The 20,524-nt window shown below is 39.2% G+C and overlaps 1 protein-coding gene across 1 annotated transcript; it reads left to right on the top strand.

The window, feature by feature from the left end:
• Positions 1-1,876: 1,876 nt before the first annotated feature.
• hoga1 (4-hydroxy-2-oxoglutarate aldolase 1) lies at positions 1,877-14,913 on the top strand. The gene is made up of 7 exons (XM_053616486.1): positions 1,877-2,368; positions 2,580-2,708; positions 5,269-5,396; positions 5,717-5,851; positions 8,586-8,682; positions 12,561-12,694; positions 14,756-14,913. Exons 1-7 carry the CDS (start codon positions 2,170-2,172, stop codon positions 14,903-14,905), a joined length of 972 nt encoding a protein of 323 aa, XP_053472461.1. The 5' UTR covers positions 1,877-2,169; the 3' UTR covers positions 14,906-14,913.
• The last annotated feature ends 5,611 nt before the right edge of the window (positions 14,914-20,524 follow it).

The raw sequence follows: 20,524 nt of genomic DNA, 5'->3' as shown, positions 1-20,524 counted from the left end.
GCTGTGCAGCATTTCTTTGCATGTGCCTAAGATTTTTGCAGAGTACTACATATCCATCCATTTTCTATACCGCTTATCCTACAAGGTCGCAGGGAACCTGGAGCCTATCCCAGGGAGCATGTGGCACGAGGTGGGGTACACCCTGAACGGGTGTCAGGATTTCAAGGCAGATACGGATGCAAGTGCAGATTAGCTTTTTAATTAATAGCAAAACAAAACACAAAACAGGAACTATGAATAGGCAGCAAAACACTATGGAAAAGAATAACCGTGAAACAAAGACCATAAACACAGCAACATAGACAACGGCAAAGAACGACAAACGTAAGACAAGGAGTGCAGTGCAAACTGTGGCTATATACACATAGGTGCTGATCTATCACATGACATGATTCAGGTGCAGGTCGTCATGTGATTGTGATGCAGTGAGGTGTAGTGGCTGCTGGAAACAGTAGTTCAGAGTTAAGGCATGTCACTTCCTGTTGCCAGCAGGTGGCGGTATAATGATGACCGAATATTGGTATGTAGGCGTCTTCAGGGCAGGATTCGTATCAAATATGTGAAGTTGAACATTATGTCTGAGTTAGTGTAAAACCTGCCAGAACCATGTTGGCAGCAGGTGGCGTTATGACTATAACTGAATATTGGCATGTATGTAGCCTCAGGCCAGGTTTTGTACAAAACATGTGAAGTTTGGTGCAGGTTGAACATTGTATGTCTGAGTTAGTGTAAAACATGACAGTACATGTTGCCAGCTGGTGGCGCTATGACTACAACTGAATATTGGCATGTAGATGTCTTCAGGCCTGGAATTTTATCAAACCTCTGAAGTTTGGAGCAGAATGGACATTCTATGTTTGAGTTATAACAACTTAATTTTTTATGGCAAAACATCGAAATTTGTGAGACCGCCACGCTCACACCGTGCAGTGAAAACTCAAAAGCTTTGCAATTTAGCATCGACAATGCCTTTAGATGAGACTGACCAAATATGATGCCGATCTGATGAAATCTCTAGGAGGAGTTTGTTAAAGTACGAGGCCTGGAAATGGCAAAAAAAACGGAGCAAAAATTTAAGAGAAAAATCTAAATAGCTGACTTCCTGTTGAGTTTAGGGCATGGGTTCAAGAGACGTTTTTGTACGTATGGGCATGTTACACCTGTTTACCAAATTTCAAACATGTAGGTGAAACCTAGCGCGAGGTGCACATCATTCAAATATTGTAGTTGGTGCTATCGAGTCATTTTGCCACACTCAATTCTGGACTCTCTATCAGATGTAAATTTTCACCGGTTCTGATGCGCCTGCAAAGTTTCGTGAGTTTTCGGGTATGTGTAGGTCCTCTAAAATGCGATTCATTTGAGAACGGGACAATAATAATAAACAGAGCAGATCCAACAGGGCTTCGCACCAGCAGTGCTCGGGCCCTCATAACAAAAAAACAGCTAACCAAGAAAAAAAAAAGATTCCAATGTCCAAACTTAATTTTTAATCATTAACAGGTTCCACTACAGACCAGTTGCTCATTATCTGTCAGTGAACACGTTCAGGTCACACAGCAAATTCTCAGATAAATTTTGTCCTAATGCAAATACATGTTGAACATTAAAATAAGAGAGAGGCTAAAAACTATTTTAGTGTGCTTGTCACACTTCTGTGTGTGTTTTAATCATGATTTTCCTCCTCCCTGAACCTGTCGATTTTTAGAGTACAAAGTGCACATCAACTGAAATGAACCGTTTCTGTCACATATCAAGTGTTAGGCTGTGTCTCTCTCAGCCCAGCCACGACTCAGTTTCCCAGGAGGCACCGCGTGATACAAACATGGCCGCTGAGGACTACACTTCCCACACACACCTGCATCTCATTACACACACACACACACACACCACAGCATGAGAGAGACTTTGGGAGCGAAGAGACTTTGTGAAGTAATGTTCAATTGATTTGTTCTCTGCCATTATCCAAGCGTTTTTCTCGTGTGTTTACAAAGTGACTTTTGACCAGTGTTTCCGTCCTCGACCTCGTTTTCTGCCTAGCCTCGTTGTGTTTGTTTGCCTGCCTGACCCTCACCTGTTTATCGACCGCGAACTTCGTCTCCACCCTCGGAACCTGACCGGCTGATCTGGTCTGTCTACTCTGTTTAAATACCAAAAATCAAAGGAATTATGTTGGCCAGGATTTTTAATTACTCATACAGAAGAGAATTTAGTTCTCTCTGGAGAAGTGTAAGTCAACATGCTGGTCAAAGGCTTGATATTGGTGGGATTTATCCTCCCATTGCCACTCCATTTACACAGAAAGGAAATGTGGATTATCAAAGCCTAGATGAAAATCTACGAAAATATGGCAGTATACCCTTTAAAGGTAAGCATTACCATCTTATATATATATATATAATGAAATGTGCTTATTCAGCAGTGGTGCTTATTCAGAAACTGTTTATATAGAATATACTGTTTTAGAAGGTTGAATACAATAATTAGAAAATTTCACCATCTAGTGTATTCATAAAAGTCTTCTTGCCATTCGTACCCATAAAAATAAAGTCTTACTCCAATTCTCATTGTACTGTCAGGTCTTGTGGTGCAGGGCTCTAATGGAGAGTATCCATATCTGACAACCGAAGAGCGCATAGATGTTGTAAGAAGAGTTCGAGAAGCTCTGCCTCCATCAAAGCTTGTGATGGCTGGATCTGGCTGTGAATGTAAGATGCTTCTGGATGTTTGTGATTCACCAACCATTAATAAACGAGTTCGCATCATCTCATGTTTTCTCCTATTCGCATACAGATGGGTGAGAAAGGGAAATCTAGTGTTGTTATGCAGTGGGACATTCTGGTGGCTTGGTTTGCATCCACTTATTCTCTTAGAGGGAAAGATCACTGTAAATCTACACAAAGTTAAACATTTACTACTGTTTTCCAGGATTACAGTACCTCCCTCCATAGGGTACAAGGGTCCACTGAATAACTTGATGAGCATGAAAATTATTTAAATATGCTACTATGCTATGGCCTTCACAGACACCAGATCCCAATCCAATTAAACACCTGTAGGACACTTTGGACCAACTCCTGGTGTATATTTGAGTATGTATACAACGTAAATGTAAAATATCATAATCACATCAACATGAAGATTGAACATTTAACAACCATGAACATATGGAATTATTTATTCATGTATTATTTTCTTTTTCAGGAACACCTGCTCACACACTCTATTAAGACACACCCACAAAGGATATTGATAGACTGTATGTTTATATGTAAGGCACAAGACAAGATTAATTTCAAATTAAAAGACAAATAATTGTTAAAGTTGTCGACTCAGTACACTGTGGCCCTGATGTAAAACCACATGCAAACTTGCAAGCTGATTTACTACTGAATGAATTACTAGAATTATATAGCGCATGAATATGGAATTGGACCATTTTTTCCTAATGGTGAAAAGTAGTGATCAGAGTCTGGGCTAAAAGATTCATTTATTACTAACAAAATGACTAATTTGAGTCACTTTGGGGAATGGTGTTTGTGTGTTTAACACAAACACACAACCATACTGTTCTGCTTTATATGCTTAATTATTATTAATGGTACTTGTGAAGCAAAGCATCACTATTGTTCTCTTGCATACTTATTATTTAGGCAACATACTGATCTACTATTTTTAAGATTATTATTATTATTAGTAGTAGTAGTATTAGTGGTGCTTGTAAAGCATAACTATTGTTCTCTTGCAATACTTCTTATTATTCTTTGCACCGTTTGTCATAGTTCCATGAATGAGGTGTCAAATCGATCGACTTATTGAGAGGTGTGCTATGACTTTTATAAGGCATCAGAATTCTGGAATTCCTGATATGGAAGCTCAAAGTGGCCAAAATTCCCATTGAAAATTTCTCACTTGAGCTTTCATGCTACTTCCAAGAAACTCAGCACAGTCTGTCATGTTAGCAGTGTGTCAAACAGGTAAAACATGCTAGCAACAAGCTAAATCATGTTAGCAGTGTATTAAAACATGTTAATTCATGCTAGCAACATGCTAATTCTGTTAGAAAAATGCTAGCAATATGTTAAAACATGCTAATTCATGCTAGCAACATGCTAATTCTGTTAGAAAAATGTTAGCAATATGTTAAAACATGCTAATTCATGCTAGAATCATGTTAAACTATTCTAACAATATGTTAATTCATGCTAGTGACATGGTTAATCATGCTAGCCACATGCTAATTCATGCTAGCAATGTGCTGAAACCTTCTAGCAACATGCTAGTTCATGCTAGCAACATGCTAAGTCTTGTTGTCAGTGTTTTAAACATGCTAATTCACCCTAGCATCCGCTTTGTAACCACCTGGAACACTCTAGCAACCGCCTAGCAACCACCCAGAACTCCGTAGCAACCACCTAGCAACGGCATAGCGACCACCTAGCAACACCCTAGCAGCCACCTAGCAACACCCTAGCAACCACCCATAACACCCTAGCAACCACCTAGCAACACCCTAGCAAACATTTAGAGCACCCTCGCAACCGTATAACATCTTGAATTAGCCATTTTTCACCACCAGGACATTATACAGACTTAATGTTTGGCTCTCTTGCAGTCACTTGCATCACAATAGCGACTGCCCAGTGCCGAATTTTATTATGGCAAGCACCACTGACATTTTCTTCAGGAAATGTGTATGTCTAGTTATTCTTCTGAAGATTTAAAAAAAATAAAAATTGCTACTCCTCCCAGAGTTTTCAAGCTGCATGCAGGAAACTCAGCACTGACCTTCAGCCTGACTCGAGTTACTATGACTTTTCTAAGTGATCGGAATTACAAAATTCCCGTTACAGAAGCTCAAAATGGCCAAATTTCCCATTGACTTGCATTAAAAATTTTGAGCTTTCACCTTGAGCTTTCAAGCTACTTCCACCAAACTCGGCAAACTGATTGGACTCCCAGTATTCCTGTAGCAGACGATCAAAAGTTGTCCAGATTGATGAGAACAAAATATGTACCGAGTTTGGTGACTGTAGGCAAAACTGACCCTACCACTTTAGTCAAAAGGGGGCACTACAGAGCCCCTCCTCCACGCCCATGTCTTAGCTTTTGAATGAGAACTTTATGAAGATTCAAATTTGTTGTACAGCTGATGATATGCTGATGTGGCCTTGGTAGAATTTGAGTTTGACACCCCTGCTCCATATTATCAGTGCAGTCCACTATGTAATCAAATTATAAGTAGAATCTTTTGTATGTTCTCTCTAGCCACAAGAGCCACAATCCAAATGAGTGAGAGTATGGCCAGTGCAGGTGCTGATTGTGTGTTGGTAGTGACGCCATGTTTTTATCATGGAAGAATGAATAGCAGTGCTCTTATTCACCACTATACACAGGTGAGTTGTGTAATAAAATGTTCAATAAGTAATGGTGGGGTTCTTGGTCATTTTTAAAGAATTTTTTGTTTTTTTGTTTTTTTTTTTTAACATCATGGGGTTAACCTACCATGGTACATATAAATATGTTTGTGTTAAGACCTGATTTGTGCTGCATATGAGCATTACATAACAATTGTTTACTTGGGGCTATACACTGCGGTTTTTCCAAGCATATAGATTGACTTAAGCTTTTACTGCTTATTAGTCTGTAAAATTCTATTTACTGTACTAAATAATAGTGTTACTGATGCTTTAATACTCCATCCTTTAACACACAGGTAGCAGATTCCAGTCCTATACCCATTGTTCTATATAATGTGCCAGCCAACACTTTTCTGGATCTGCCTGTGGATGCAGTAGTACAGCTATCACAGCATCCAAATATAGTTGGCATCAAAGATAGTGGTGGAGATGTAAGAGCTACTTTCATTTTATTATTATTTTTTATTTATTTACTAAATCATATGTTTGGGTTAAGAAACCAACCAGTTAATTCTGTTGTTCCTTAATGTATGCCTGTCAACACAATCACATTCTTTAGTTCCTTCCCACCTCCTAAAAACATGCAGATAGGTAGATTGGCTATGAAATTGCCCCTAGTGTAAAAGTGTGCATGGTGTCCTGCTATGAATTAACATCCGATTCAGCATATTTTCCCACCTCGCACCAGTGTTCCTGGGATAAGCTCTGGATCCAATGCGGAATGCAGTTATTGAAGATGGATGAATGAATGAATGAACAAAAATGTTGGCACCATTCAAGAGAAACACCAAAAAAACTGCTTACTTTTCCTAACAAAAAAGTTCACTTAGTAATTCATTTTTTAAAATAATGATATTATTTGCACATACTTTTGTTTTTTCTATGGTGCTGTACGTGTATATATAGTCCCCTCCCAAAGTATCGGAATAACATGGCCAATTTGCTACACAGTGAAGACATCTGGGTTTGGGATAAAAAGATGAATGAGAAAATAGATCAGAATTTCAGCGTTCATTTCCTGATATTTAAACCTAGATGCATTAAACAACCTTTTTTGTAATCCACCAATTTTTCAAGTGACCAAAAATATTGGAACATGTGACTGACCAGTATTTTTTGTTGTTCAGGTGTGCCCTGTTAGATAGCTCTGAATGTTTACTCTTGGTTTGAGCCCTGGGTTTAGCCTGTGGCTCAGGAAACCTTTGCAAGAGTTTTGAGTTAATTAGCTGATTACAGATCTTCTCAGGTCGACATTTCTGTATAATAAATTCTTTATTCTAATATTTTGAGGTACTGGATTTTTAAAACAAAGAAAGCCTTGAAATATTTCACTTTTTGCGTAATGAATCTAGAATATATGTAAGTTCCACTTTTTGAATTGAACTATGGGGGGGAATGAACTGTTCCACGATATTCAAATTTTTTTAGATGCACCTGTACAGAGATGAGCTACAAAAGTTCTGGAACCAAGATTAACTTCTATAAAAGTGATGGAAAGGTCAAAGTGTGGGGAAAGAAAGGATCAGCTCAAAACATAAAAGCTCATTGGTCAAGTACGGTGCAGGTCGTCTCATGGCTTGGGCTTGCATGGCTGCTTCTGGAACAGGCTCTTTATTGATGATGCAACTTATGATGGTAGCGTGAATTCTACAGAAACATTGTTTGCCAATTTACAGAGAAATGCATCCAATCTAATTGGGAGGAACTTCATCTTGCAGCAAGATAATGACCCAAAAACACACTGCCAACTCAATAAAGGAAAAAGTGGAAGGTGGAAAAAGTGAAAGGTTTTAGACTGGCCATGACAATCACCAGACCTTAACTCAACTAACCATGCATTTAATCTCCTGAAGAATATACTGTATTCAACCCCCCAAGGTGCCATGTTCTGAGTTGTTTAACACATCTACAGTAGATGTAAATATCAGGAAAGAAAGCTGAAATTCTGATCTATAATCTCATTCATCTTTTGATCTCAAACCCAAATGTCTTTAGTGTATAGCAAAAACAATAGAATTAGCCTTGCTGTTCCAATTCTTATGGAGGGTACGATATACACACATTCTCACCGTCCACTTTAATAGGAACACCTGCTCATTTATGCGGTTATTCAATCAGCTATTGTGGCAATAGCACAGTGCATAAAATCATGCAGATAAAGACCAAGTGCTTCAGTTAATGGTCACATCAAACATTAGAATAGGGAATAAAGTGTGATCTCTGTGACTTTAACTGTGCCATGGTTGTTGGTGCCAGATGAGCTGGTTTGAGTATTTCAGAAAATGGGAAATTCACACACAACCGTCTCTAGAGTTTACACAGAATGAAGTGAAAAACAAAAAAAATAATCCTGTGTGCAGAGAGTCTGTAGGCTGAATCACCTTGTTTGTGGGAGAGATCAGAGGAGAATGACCAGACTGGTCTAAGCTGACAAGAAGTCAAATAGTAATTCAAATAAGCACATGATGAGCAGAAAAGAATCTCAGAAGGCACATGTCGAACCTTGAGGTAGATGGGCTTCAACAGCAGAACACCATCTAGTTCCACTCCTGTTAGCCAAGAACAAGAATCTGAGGCTATCATGGACACAGACTCACTGAAACTGTCCAGTTGATGACTGGAAATAGAGCAGGTGATTTTTGTTTACTGTCCAGTTTGGTCCAGTTTCTGCCCATGATTGCCTCAGATTCCTGTTCTTGGCTGACAGGAGTGGAATCCAGTATGGTCTTCTGAGCCCACTCAAAGGCACAGGCTCATCCAAACTGGCCAGTTGAAGATTAAAAAAAAAGATCACCTGGTATCTGCATGTTTTTTGCATTGCACTGCCACATGATTGGCTGATTAGATAACTGCATGAATGTACAGGTGTTCCTAATATAGTGGATGGTGAGTGTATGTTCATTCATTTTCGCTCATTATATTTAGCCATGCCAGTAAATCTATAGTTGAGTGCATATCATTCTATATGAATTGAATGTGTATCATATGCATGGACTTCCACTTCACACTGTATTTACTGCAGCTGATAGCAGTTAACATTTTCAACACTAGGCACATCATATAATGCATCATTTTGTGAAATGTAGCCAGATGTATACATCCAGAGAGTCCATAAATAATTATTTCTTTTCTCATTTCTCTTTTCTCATTGGGAGTAACTGATAGATTACAAGAATAAGTCTGATTGTGTACAAAACCAGATCACAGGATTTCCAGGTGTTGGCAGGATCCGCTGGGTTCCTCATGGCTGCCTATTCAGTAGGTGAGACAATCCTCTAGTCAACTTCTAATACACATGTTTTTATTTGCATTTTTTAAGTGAAACATACTACAGTGGGTTCTGAGACCACATTGAAAATCTGGGATTTGTTTTTCATTTGAAACTGGCAATAAACAGAAGCTTTTAGAATTTTGAAATATTTAAAACAAAGAAAGTAAATGCTTAATATCTTAATTATATTCAAGATTCTACACTATTTCTAGGTTCCTATTCAAATGTAATCAAATTCATGATATTGATCATATTACCTGCTTTGTACAGAAGGTCAGATTTCCTTATGCCTAATCTTTAAATACTAAAGTAAATACTTTAACTATACAGTATACTATAACTGACATATTTAAAACATTCTATTTTTCAATCAAGTTGTTGTCAATGATATAATATGAAATGAAAATTGATGTAGTAAATCAGAAAGAAAATGCAAAATAGAAGCATTTTCAGTAGTGGTCTCAGACTTTTGGACCCACTGTACATTTTGAGTGATGCAACTTGTATTATATTCAGTGCCCTCCACTAATATTGGCACCCTTGGTAAATATGAGCAATGAAGGCTGTGAAAAATGTCTTTATTGTTTAACCTTTTGATCTTTTGTAAAAAAAATAAATAAAAATAAAAAAATCACAAAATACTCTGTTCTCATGGATAACAAACAATTGCAAACAAAACACAGGTTTATCAAAAATCTACCTTTTGTTAAATATAGGTGTGCAACAATAATTGCCACCCTTTTAGACAATTATTTTTGCGCTACCTCCCTTTGCCAAGATTACAGCTCTGAGTCTTCTCAGATAATGCCTGAGGTTAGAGAACACATGGCAAGAGATCTTAGACCATTCCTCCTCTTCAGTTCACCCCACAGGTTTTCTATGGGGTTCAGGTCAGGGGACTGGGATGTTCATGGCAGGACCTTGATTTTGTGGTCAGTAAACCATTTTTGCGTTGATTTTGATGCATGTTTTGGATCATTGTCCTATTGGAAGATCCAATCACGGCCCATTTTAAGCTTTCTGGCAGAGGCAGTCAGGTTTTCATTTAATATCTGTTGATAACTGAGAGTCCATGATGCCATGTATCCTGACAAAATGTCCAGGTCCTCTGGCAGAAAAACAACCTCAAATCGTCTGGGTTATGCATGTAACCATGTTCTGTGAGAAGGGAATGTGAGCTTCATGCTGTGGGAAGTGCTCTCACGCGTCTGAAGCTTGTGTAACATCATGCCTACTTATAGGCCTGCCATAATCAGGTGACCTGGCAATTAAGCATGTCGCATGATATAAAAACGGCACCTGTGAACCGCGCCATCAGCCTTATCTGAAGTGAAGATGCAATTCACAGGCATGCCCCAGTATGACAAAGGTACGCAATGTCTCATTCCCTTCGCAGGGAGCAGGGTTACATGTGTAACCCAGGCATTCCATTTCAAAGGGAACTCAATGTTGCGTGAGCTTCATGCTGTGGGAATGACAATACCCACTCCATCATACTGAGGGTATGTCACTGCAAGACACTCGAGCCCGGGGTGGAATATATATATAATATATGGCATAGACCACCCCCTGCAGCACACACATCCTGTAAGGATACCCCTTTGGATAAAGCCTTCAAGTAGGCAACCCCCCTAATGAAATGAGCCCTTATGCTCCAAGGCGCATCAAGACCGTGCGCCTCATAAGCGATAGAGATGCACTGCTTCGACACTGCATCACCTCTACTGTCGCCGCCAAAGCAGACCAGCAGCTGCTCTGACTTACGCCACAGGCCGGAGCGGTGGACATAAGTACAGAGAGCCCTTACTGGACACAGTCGGTGCAATTTCTCTTGTTCTGGTGTGAGGAACGGAGGAGGGCAGAAAGCCTGCAACACTACTGGCTGGGCAGCAGACATAGGCACTTTAGGAATATAATATGTCCTAGGATATAGGAAGACTGTGGCTAATCCTGGGGCAAAGTCAAAGCAGGAAGGGGCAACAGAGAGAGCTTGTAGATCTCCTACTCACTTGAGAGATGTCAGAGCTGGCTGACACAAAGGGCTCAAACAGGGCACATGACAGACCTTCAAGAACCACTGAAAGGTCCCATGAAGGTATGTGTGGTCTGCGATGGGCCTCAGCTGCCTGACACTGCACATAAACCTCGGTGTCAGAGGATGTTGCCCCACAGAGGCTCCATCGATAGGGCTGTGGCTGACTGAAATGGTGGCCACGTAGACCCTGATTGTAGAAGGAGCCAACCCTGCTGAAACAACCTTGTAAGAATTCCAGGACTGTAGGTATTGCGCAGTTCACTGGGTCTAGCTGACGTTCCTCACACCACAAGACAAAAAGTTGCCACTTGAGCGCATACAATTTCCTCATAAATGGTGCTCTAGCGTTCAACATGGTCTCTACAACCTCAGTTGTGAGACCAAAATCTATGAGCCGGTGCCCCTCAGGGGCCAGACCCACAGTTTCCATAGTTCCAGCCGAGGGTGATAAATAAGCCCTCCAGCTTGAGACAGTAGATCCCTGTGGACAGGAATCTCCCAAGGAGTGCCATTTAGCAGGGATATTATATCTGAGAACCACATTCAAGCTGACCAATAAGGTGCTACTAGCAGCAGATTAGACGGTCTTGGTGAGCTCTCGCTTAAACTTGTGAGAGCAGTGTGATCAGGGGAAAAGCATACAGATGTGACCTTGGCCACATGTGCACCATGGTGTCCACCCCCAATGGTGCGGGAGGAGTGAAGGCGAACCACAGCAGGCAATGTGTTGTCTGTCTCCTCAAAGGCGAACACATCCACTTCCACTTGGCTGAACCTCCACCATATGTACTCCACCACTTGAGGATGGAGCCTCCATGTACATTGCACTCACTGACAAGAACTTTCCCTCTGCCCAAAGAAGAATTAGTTGTGCCTGCCTCAACAGAGGGCACGACCGTGACCCTCCCTGGTGGTTGATATGAGACCACCGCTGTGTTGTCTGTCACGACTAACACATGGTGACCTCTTAATTTAGGAAGAAAGAATTTTACTGCTAGAAATACAGCCAGCATTTCTAGGCGTTTTATATGCCACTCCAGATGAGGGCCGCTCCAAAGACTAAGGCCACACCTTAGCCGGTCTTAGACGTGCTAGAATTAACCAGTCATCCAGGTAGTTTAGTGCACGGATGCCCTGGAATTGCAAGGGAGCCAGAGCGGCATCCATGCACTTTGTGAAGGTGCGAGGGGATAAAGCTAGCCTGAAGGGAAGAACCAGATATTGGTCTGCATTGCCTCCAAACGTGAACCTCAGGAACTTCCTATGACTGGGTGATATTTCCACATAGAAATATGTCTTTTAGATCTATTGTCACAAACCAGTCCTCGAACTGAATATGCCAATAATTGTTGCACACCTATATTTAACAGAGATATTTTTGATAAACCTGTTATGTTTGCAATTGTTTGATATCCATGAAATCAGAGCTGCTTTTTTTTTGTTGTTGTTGTTTTTTTTGTTTGTTTGTTTTTTTTTTTTTTTGAGTTTTTATAACAAAAGATCAAAAGGTTAAACAATAAAGACAAATTTTCAAAGCCTTCTTTGCTCATATTAACCAAGGGTGCCAATATTATTGGAGGGCACTATACCTTTATTTTACATTCGCAGTATATCTGGATAGATTCACACTTTAGTTACCTTTATTTAAATATTTACCACTGTCTGAAAGATCTGAATGAAGTACTTTTAGGAATTGTGTATATATACAGTAAATAAGCATACATTTTGCATGTGACATTAATTTTTTTTTCTTTCCCCCCTTCTCTTCTTCTTCTTCTGATGAAGTAATTACTAATTGTGCATTGGCCTTGAGTGTTCTTTCTTTCTTTTGAAGGTGCTGTTGGAGGTGTATGTGCTTTAGCAAATGTTTTGGGTCAGCAGGTGTGTGAGCTAGCACAGCTATGTACATCAGGACAATGGGACAAAGCCAAAGAACTCCAATACCGTCTTATTGAACCAAACTTGGCGGTGAGGTTCATATAACCATTTTCACTCAATACTGCAAAATTGTGTTAACATTTATGCTTGTTCGCTCTAAAGGGCTTGACATAAACTTTTGGTTAAAAACTTGTATTCCAATTACTGAAAAATGTTACATGGGCAAGAGTGTAACAGTTCTCATATCCATACATACAGTAAATATGACCACAAACTGGGGGTAATCAAATTTTGTTGCACTTCCTGTGACATTTTAGGAGACGCATAAAAACACCCCCAATATTCTTAATTATTTAATATACACATTAGGCTTGCCACACATTTCGGTCAACCATGCCCCTATCTATGGAGCGTCTGTGGGGCAACATCCTCTAACATCAAGGTTTATGCATGGTGTCAGGCGGCAGAAGCTAGACCACACATACCTTCCTGGGACCTCTCTGTGGTCCTGAAAGGTCTGTCAGGTGTCCCATTTGAGCCCTTAGTGTGAACCTCAGAGATGCTTCTGAGTCTAAAGGTAGCTCTTTTGCTGGCCCTGGCATCTCTCAAGCAAGTAGGAGATCTACAAGTTCTCTCTGTTGCCCCTTCCTGCCTTGACTTTGCCCCTGGATTAGCCATGGCCTTCCTCTATCCTAAAGTGCCTACGTCTGCCGCCCAGCCAGTAGTGTTGCAGGCTTTCTGCCCTCCTCCGTTCCTCACACCGGAACAAGAGAAATTGCACCGATGGTGTCCAGTAATGGCTCTCTGTGCTTACGTCCACCGTTCCGGCCAGTAGCGTGAGTCGGAGCAGCTGCTGGTCTGCTTTGGCAGCGACAGTAGAGGTGATGCGGTGTCGAAACAGTGCATCTCTAATTGGACCGTGGAAGCAATCTCTATCGCTTATGAGGCGCGCAGTCTTGCTACACCTCTGGCATAAGGGCTCATTCCACTAGGGGTGTCGCCTCCTTGAAGGCTTTGTCCAAAGGTAGGGTGTGGGGTAGTCCATGCCACACATTTTAATTCGATATTACAGCCTGGATATACATTCCACCACGGGCTCAAGTGTCTTGTAGTGACCCTTGGGCTCTGATCTTTTTATACAGGCCACACCTTCAGTATGACGGAGTGGGTATTGTCTTCCCACAGCATGGATCACACGCAATGTTGAGAGTTCCCTTTAAAAGGAAACGTCTGGGTTACGCATGTAACCCTGTTCGCTGAGAAGGGGTCTGGGTTACGTATGTAACCCTGTTCCCTTAGAAGGGAACGAGACCTTGCGTAGCTTTGTCATACTGGGGCTTGCCTGTGGATTGCATCTTCGCTTAAGATAATAGAGGCTGACGGCACGGTTCACAGGTGCCATTTTTATATTACGCAACATGCTTAATTGCCACATCACCTGATCACAGCAGGCCTATAAAGAGGCATGATGTTGCACAAGCTTCAGATTCCAGTCACATGCGAAGGTGATTCCCACAGCGTGGAGCTCACGCAACGTCTTGTTCCCTTCTCAGGGAAACGGGTAACACAGACGTTTTCTGTATTTGCATGTGATTTCTGTATTTGCAGCACGTTGGCCCCTGTCAGCCACCGTAGGTTCCATGTATAATGTATAAGTATTGCAGATATTGCTAATCATAATTGTCCAGCACTGTTAACCACTGGTTCTCCAAAAAGACTGAGAAAAATAAGAATAACATGTCTACATGTCCTCTGGGATCCACGCCTACTGTGAAGCTTTTTGCAAAGCTTTTAAAAAATAACAACTAAATAATCCATCTACTGTCTGTATGTGTGCATCTAAAATAGATAAATAAATAAAAAATCCACCTACTGGGCGTATCTGTATTTGTGTTTGTTTAGGACACATTATCTTTTCAATAATATATTCATATTTGCAAACACCCCTACTGAACATAAATGAAGGTTGGGATGACAAAAGAAAATTACTCACAATTCCATAATTAAAACAAGAGATTCATCACTGTTATGTTTACATGCTCAGTAGGTCATGTTACATTAAATAAAATCACACTCAAATTTAATTAACTTAAAAACTTTTAAAATGAAAGGATCTGATTAAATATTTTGTCTGCACTCCTATTTTGTTAGGTCACACGGAAGTTTGGTATTCCTGCCCTAAAGCAAGCAATGGAGTGGTTTGGATACAAGGGGGGTGTATGCCGCTCCCCTCTGCAGCCTTTGTCCGAGGTGGAGTTAGAAAATCTTCAAGCAGACTTCTCCTCAAATGGCTGGCTGTAGATGGACTTTAGAAAACTAATAAATAATTTGGATAAATTGTGACATTATGATTAACCCATAATGTTTCCTGCAACACGGAATTGAAATCTAGATTAAACACACTTTCACACACATTTTATTCCTTTTGCCTCTGAGTTTTCTACTTTGAGGCTTCACTCTGAGACACACATACAGTTCAGTTCAGCATGGCTCAGCATCTGCATCACACTCTCCTTTTTATTTCCTCCCCTGCTTCTCACTGCAACACAGACCCCTTATTAGTACAATTACCCACAGGTGCATTCTCCTCAGAATTCAACCGACTCAACCACCCCCATCTCCCGCTAATAAAGGAAGTCCACCCGAGTCATTTGTGCCCACCTCAAATTTGAGGTCCCAACTGGAAGCCCACTTCTTTCGTTTCACTGTGAGTCCTGCCAATCTCAAAGATCTCGGGACAATTATTACTCTCTCTCTCTCTCATATATATATATATATATATATATATATATATATATATATATATATATATATATAAACCAACATTATATCAAATATATACATACAGCACTGTATATTTACCCTATCAGAATATTCAGTGTATGTTATATATGTATATCAGTATTAAATCATGGTGGTTGTCTTCTCATTGCACATGTACATTGGAGAAGTTTTTTTTTTTTTTTTTTTTTTTTTTTTTAAGTCCCGACCTGATTTTTATATTGAATATGTTTCCAAGACACCCTCCCTCCCCTCAAAAAAAAAGGCCTACAGTTAAAGATCGGTGATATGCCCAAAAATGTTATCATGATTATTTTTTCTATGTTGATCGATCTTGATCATTATCACTATATGGAATTTCATAACACTATCACAGTTTTTAAAGAGTATCTTTCTCAATAATGCAGACTGAATAAACCATTTCTAATACTGCTCAAAGTATGTATTTATTTTTTTTGACAACATAATATACCTCCATGCAGTATAAAAAACGAAAATGGAAGAACACTTTCTCCACTGTACTTAGTGGCATCGTGTCTTTTTTGATGTGGAAAATTAAGGGAAAACCCCGGCCCCCAATTTGAAAATTTTGCTTTTTAGCTGTTTTTAAACCATTTCCCTGCTTCTATGGGTTTAGTATTGTATTATTTCTACAACATCTAGAATCATAGACGAATGATGATTTTGTATGGATTATTGAAAAGAAAAGAAAAAGGATAGATGACCCTGTTTTAAGTGGAAAAACTTGAAATATATCATTTTTATGAATTACAATATATAGGATAGACTGTTATAGGTATTGATTTAGACTTTAGACATTTATAGAATGTAAACTATCATATTTATCAACATTATTAGGCTAACTTATATTTGAACTGATTAGGCCTAGTACAGCCCTGGCAAGGCCAATTCTTTTGCTTTTGCAATACAGTGAATACATTTAGGTTTGAGATCAAAAGATGAATATGAAATGATTTTCATGAATTGAATGAATTTCAGCTTTTATTTCCTGATATTTACATCTAGATGTGTTAAACATCTTAGAACATGGCACCTTTTCTGGCAGATCACCCAATTTTTAGGTGAGCAAAACTAATTTAACAGACAGTCTTAAAGTAAATTAAAGTAAATAACACTTCATATTTGATTGCATATCCCTTGCTTGCATCAAGTGGTGACCCACTTATATCACCAAACTGTTGCCTTTTTCTTTTGTGTTGCTTATCCAGGCTCATACTGCAGTTTCTTTCAGTTGTTGTTTGTTTTGTGCGGTTTCTCCCTTCAGTCTCCTCTTCAGGAGGTGAAATGCTGCTCAGTTGGGTGAAGGTCTGGTGACTGACTTGGCCAGTCTAAAACCTTCCACTTTTCCCCCCGATGAAGTCATTTGTTGTGTTGACAGTGCTTTTTTTGGTCATTGTCTTGCTGCATGATGAAGTTTCACCCAATTAGATTGAATGCATTTCTCTGTAAATTGACAGACAGACTGTTTCTGTAGACTTCTGAATTCATTCTGCTGCTAGCATCAAAAAAAATTAGGGAGCCCATTCCAGAAGCAGCCATGCAAGCCCAAGCCATGGAATGACACAGACCACACAGACAGCTCTCTGGTCTTCATGTTGGTTTATCCTGTAGTAGATTTATAAATTGTGGCAGTAATTTGATTAAGGTTAAAATGATCAGGAATCCAGCTGAACTAAAACTGGTCATCTAAACTATGTTTAATTACACTATTCCTAAGGGCATGTTTGGTTTTAAATTAAGAAATATTTCATGGTAAACGATGTGGTGATATACAAGATTGTGTGGTGCAGCTGAGCTAACATATCACGCTGACTTGTGCAGTGCCACTTGTGAGAGAAGTTTTCTCTCATTTGAAAATGCACATTTAAAAGGGGAGAACAGCTGCTTGTCCATTTAGACAGTGTGAGAAGTGGTTTCGAGTTTTATGAACATTCACATCACATATGATCATACAATACTTCCAGAGTAAAGCTACTAACAAAGATGTCCAGACTGTCCTCTCCCAGGGTGAGGAAGCTGATGTGGCACTCCATGTTGTCCAGCTGCTGATGGTCCACTCCACAGAGACCACAGGTGAGCTTTTCCTTCTTCTATATTAAAGATTGTCTTTTGAAACTGGTTTGAAACTACAGTGCGACCATTTCACTTGCATTTGCGACTGAAAAGTTCTTTGCGCAACTGTGAAAAAATATATAGTCGTACCAGTGTGAGTGGCCTGTTCGAAGTTGTATAATACAATCGGAATAAAAACTACAACTCCAAAATGCATCTAGCTACACCGCGTTAGCTACTTTCACACTGCTTTTCATCACCTCAGTCAACTGAACAAGTGTACATCACTGCACATCATCTGCTTCTCTCAGCTTGACGATCTCACAAAACACTTTACAGTAAGGTTCTATCAATTACCATTAGTTATTATTTTAGGTGTCATGAATTAACAGCATATATATATATATATATATATATATATATATATATATATATATATAGAGAGAGAGAGAGAGAGAGAGAGAGAGAGAGAGAGATAGATATATATATATATATATATAGATAGATAGATCGATAGATAATTATCAAAAAGAAGTTTTTCTTGTTAGTTCATATTACATAAACTAATGAGTTTATTTGAGTGATAAACTTCTTATCAGTTATCCACTGATTATTTTTTCTTAATTTTGTGCCTTTCAGAATTGGAGAGATGCAGCAGTGTTATTGAAAACAGTAGAGCGAGTGAAAGCAACAGCAATCATCATGATCACATGATCACAGCAGACACTCCAAGATGAATACATCTGCTGTCGGTTGAAAAACGACCAACCCGATGTTCCACCACCATCACAGAGGTGACATCTATGCTAAGTAGCATGATTGACCAACAAAGCCATTATTCTTTGCTGCTGAAGAGGAGGAACGACAGCGTAGAGAGGTTGAACTGGAGCGAGAACGCTTCAGATTGCAAATGGAGTTGGAAGAAAGGTGTTGGCAGACCCAGATGGAACCAAACTATGTTACATATGTTTGCCCAAGTGATTAGTGCAGCTACCCATACTGCACCTAGTCAAACACCTTTCTCTGCTCCAGTCTGCACAACAGAGTAGATAACCACGCTTCACACACTCACCCCTGTTCTCCAGGTAAGTCAAAGATTTGCAGTGTATAACCAGGAAATTTCCACTGACGATGCTACCGAAGTGCCACTCATCAGTTTTACATGAGATAAACAAATTCAACTGAAAAATGTTGTTCACTGAGTTGTTGTTGTTCATGCAGTGCATGTTAGTTTTTCAAAAAACATTTTTTGTTGCTGCTGAAACAAATTTAGTGTGTGGATATATACATTAAGTGTTGCACCCTTTGCACATAAGAAACCGGTACTTTTTTTGTAAGAGAAGACACTTGAATGTTATTTTTTAATAAGAATAGTATCTGAAACATTTTCTGATATGGTTTTGAATTGTGAATCTGTGGGTTTTGTTTTGTTTTTTTATTGACCAACATAACACAGTAATGCTTGAAGTTGAACTAAGCATTTTATTTTTTTTAATGATTATTATATTATTATTATTATTTACAGATGTAATTTTCAGACTTTGAAAATATTCTGTTCAGAAGTCACTTGTTACATTTAAAATAAAATAAAGTATACCAACTGTTAATTGGAACAATACAAAACATTTCACAATAATCACTAAAACTGAACAATGAAATACAGATTATTGTGAATTTTTCACAAAAAAATGTTATGAACAAAAACATTTTACAACTGTCACTATATTATCTGAGAAAAAAGGAAGTTGAATTACCTTTATACATAATGTTCCCTTTTCATTTTAAATTTGACTGAAATGCTTTGTTAAAGCTCTGTGAATGTCTTGACCAGTGACATGTTCAGGCATTGCCAGCTCTTCCTCACCCATTTCCTTGTCCACTTCATCTTCCAAATTTTCCAGTGGATGAGACTCCAGCATTTCACCTCTGCTCTCACAATAATTATGAAGTGTACGACAAGCTGCCACAACTTTATTGATCTTACTTGTGTTGTGATTGCTTCTCTTCAGTAGGCAACGCCATCTGGCTTTTAGCCTGCCAAAGGCTCTCTCTGCACACATCCTGGCTCTGCCAGGATCATTTCTGATTGGATATTTGGCTATAAGCTGTATATATGATTGGAATGTGAGTACAGTAAAGCTAACTATTTAATTAAAAAATAAAGGTTATGTAATAAATTTTAGCAATAGTTTTCTCAGACATAAATAAATAATGTACGTTACAGTTATTTCTCTGACACTGGTAGGCCTACACAATAAATTTTACAATTGAACGCACACCTTCCGACCAATCAGAAGTGAGTAATCGAATACTCGATTCTGATTGGTCGGAACGTGTGCTCGAATACTCGATTCTGATTGGTTGGAAGGTGTGTGTTCAAACCGTTGAATTCACAGGTAGTTCCAATTAGTTTAGTCACCATTCTAAGTTAAAGCGCTGACTATATACAACTGTAACCATAGTAACAGTTACAGTTGCATACAGCACTTAAACCCACGGCTTCATTTTGCACCGTTTTATCTCTGTGTATGATTTAGAAGTCTCGATTCTGATTGGCTGACAGACATTCTGAGGCGTGCAATTACTTTTCAGTAAACGCACGGCTAAAGTAGTTCCAGTCAGGTCTTGACCACATTACAGTTCCACATCACTTCGCCAAATTAACTGAAATAACGGAAAAGTTAGTCTACTGTCCCCCGCAGAACACAGATCTAACAACAGACAAAATGACAGACAATTTAGATTTTCCATAAATATGTAAGGAATAACTGACGACTGGCCGTTGAATTATTAGAAAAATAATGCGAACCCAAGGTGGTAATGCAGCCATGAGGCAAAGAGCAGGGTTGAGCCATTGACGTGCAGTTATTGGAGAGAGTATAAATAACTATTTATCAATATTCAATATTTCAGTCATCAATATTTACTTATGTATTCATTGTATTTTCTGCAGTAATAAAAATCGAAAAACCCTGTGAACAAGCAGGCTTATCAATATTTAATTATTTGTTCTATTTTTATATTATCAGCATGAAACGAAAAAAAAACAACGTGTGAACTAACTCT

Source organism: Ictalurus furcatus, chromosome 27 (assembly GCF_023375685.1).
Source record: "Ictalurus furcatus strain D&B chromosome 27, Billie_1.0, whole genome shotgun sequence".
NCBI lineage: Eukaryota > Metazoa > Chordata > Actinopteri > Siluriformes > Ictaluridae > Ictalurus > Ictalurus furcatus.
This window is presented reverse-complemented; position numbering and strand designations above follow the sequence as displayed.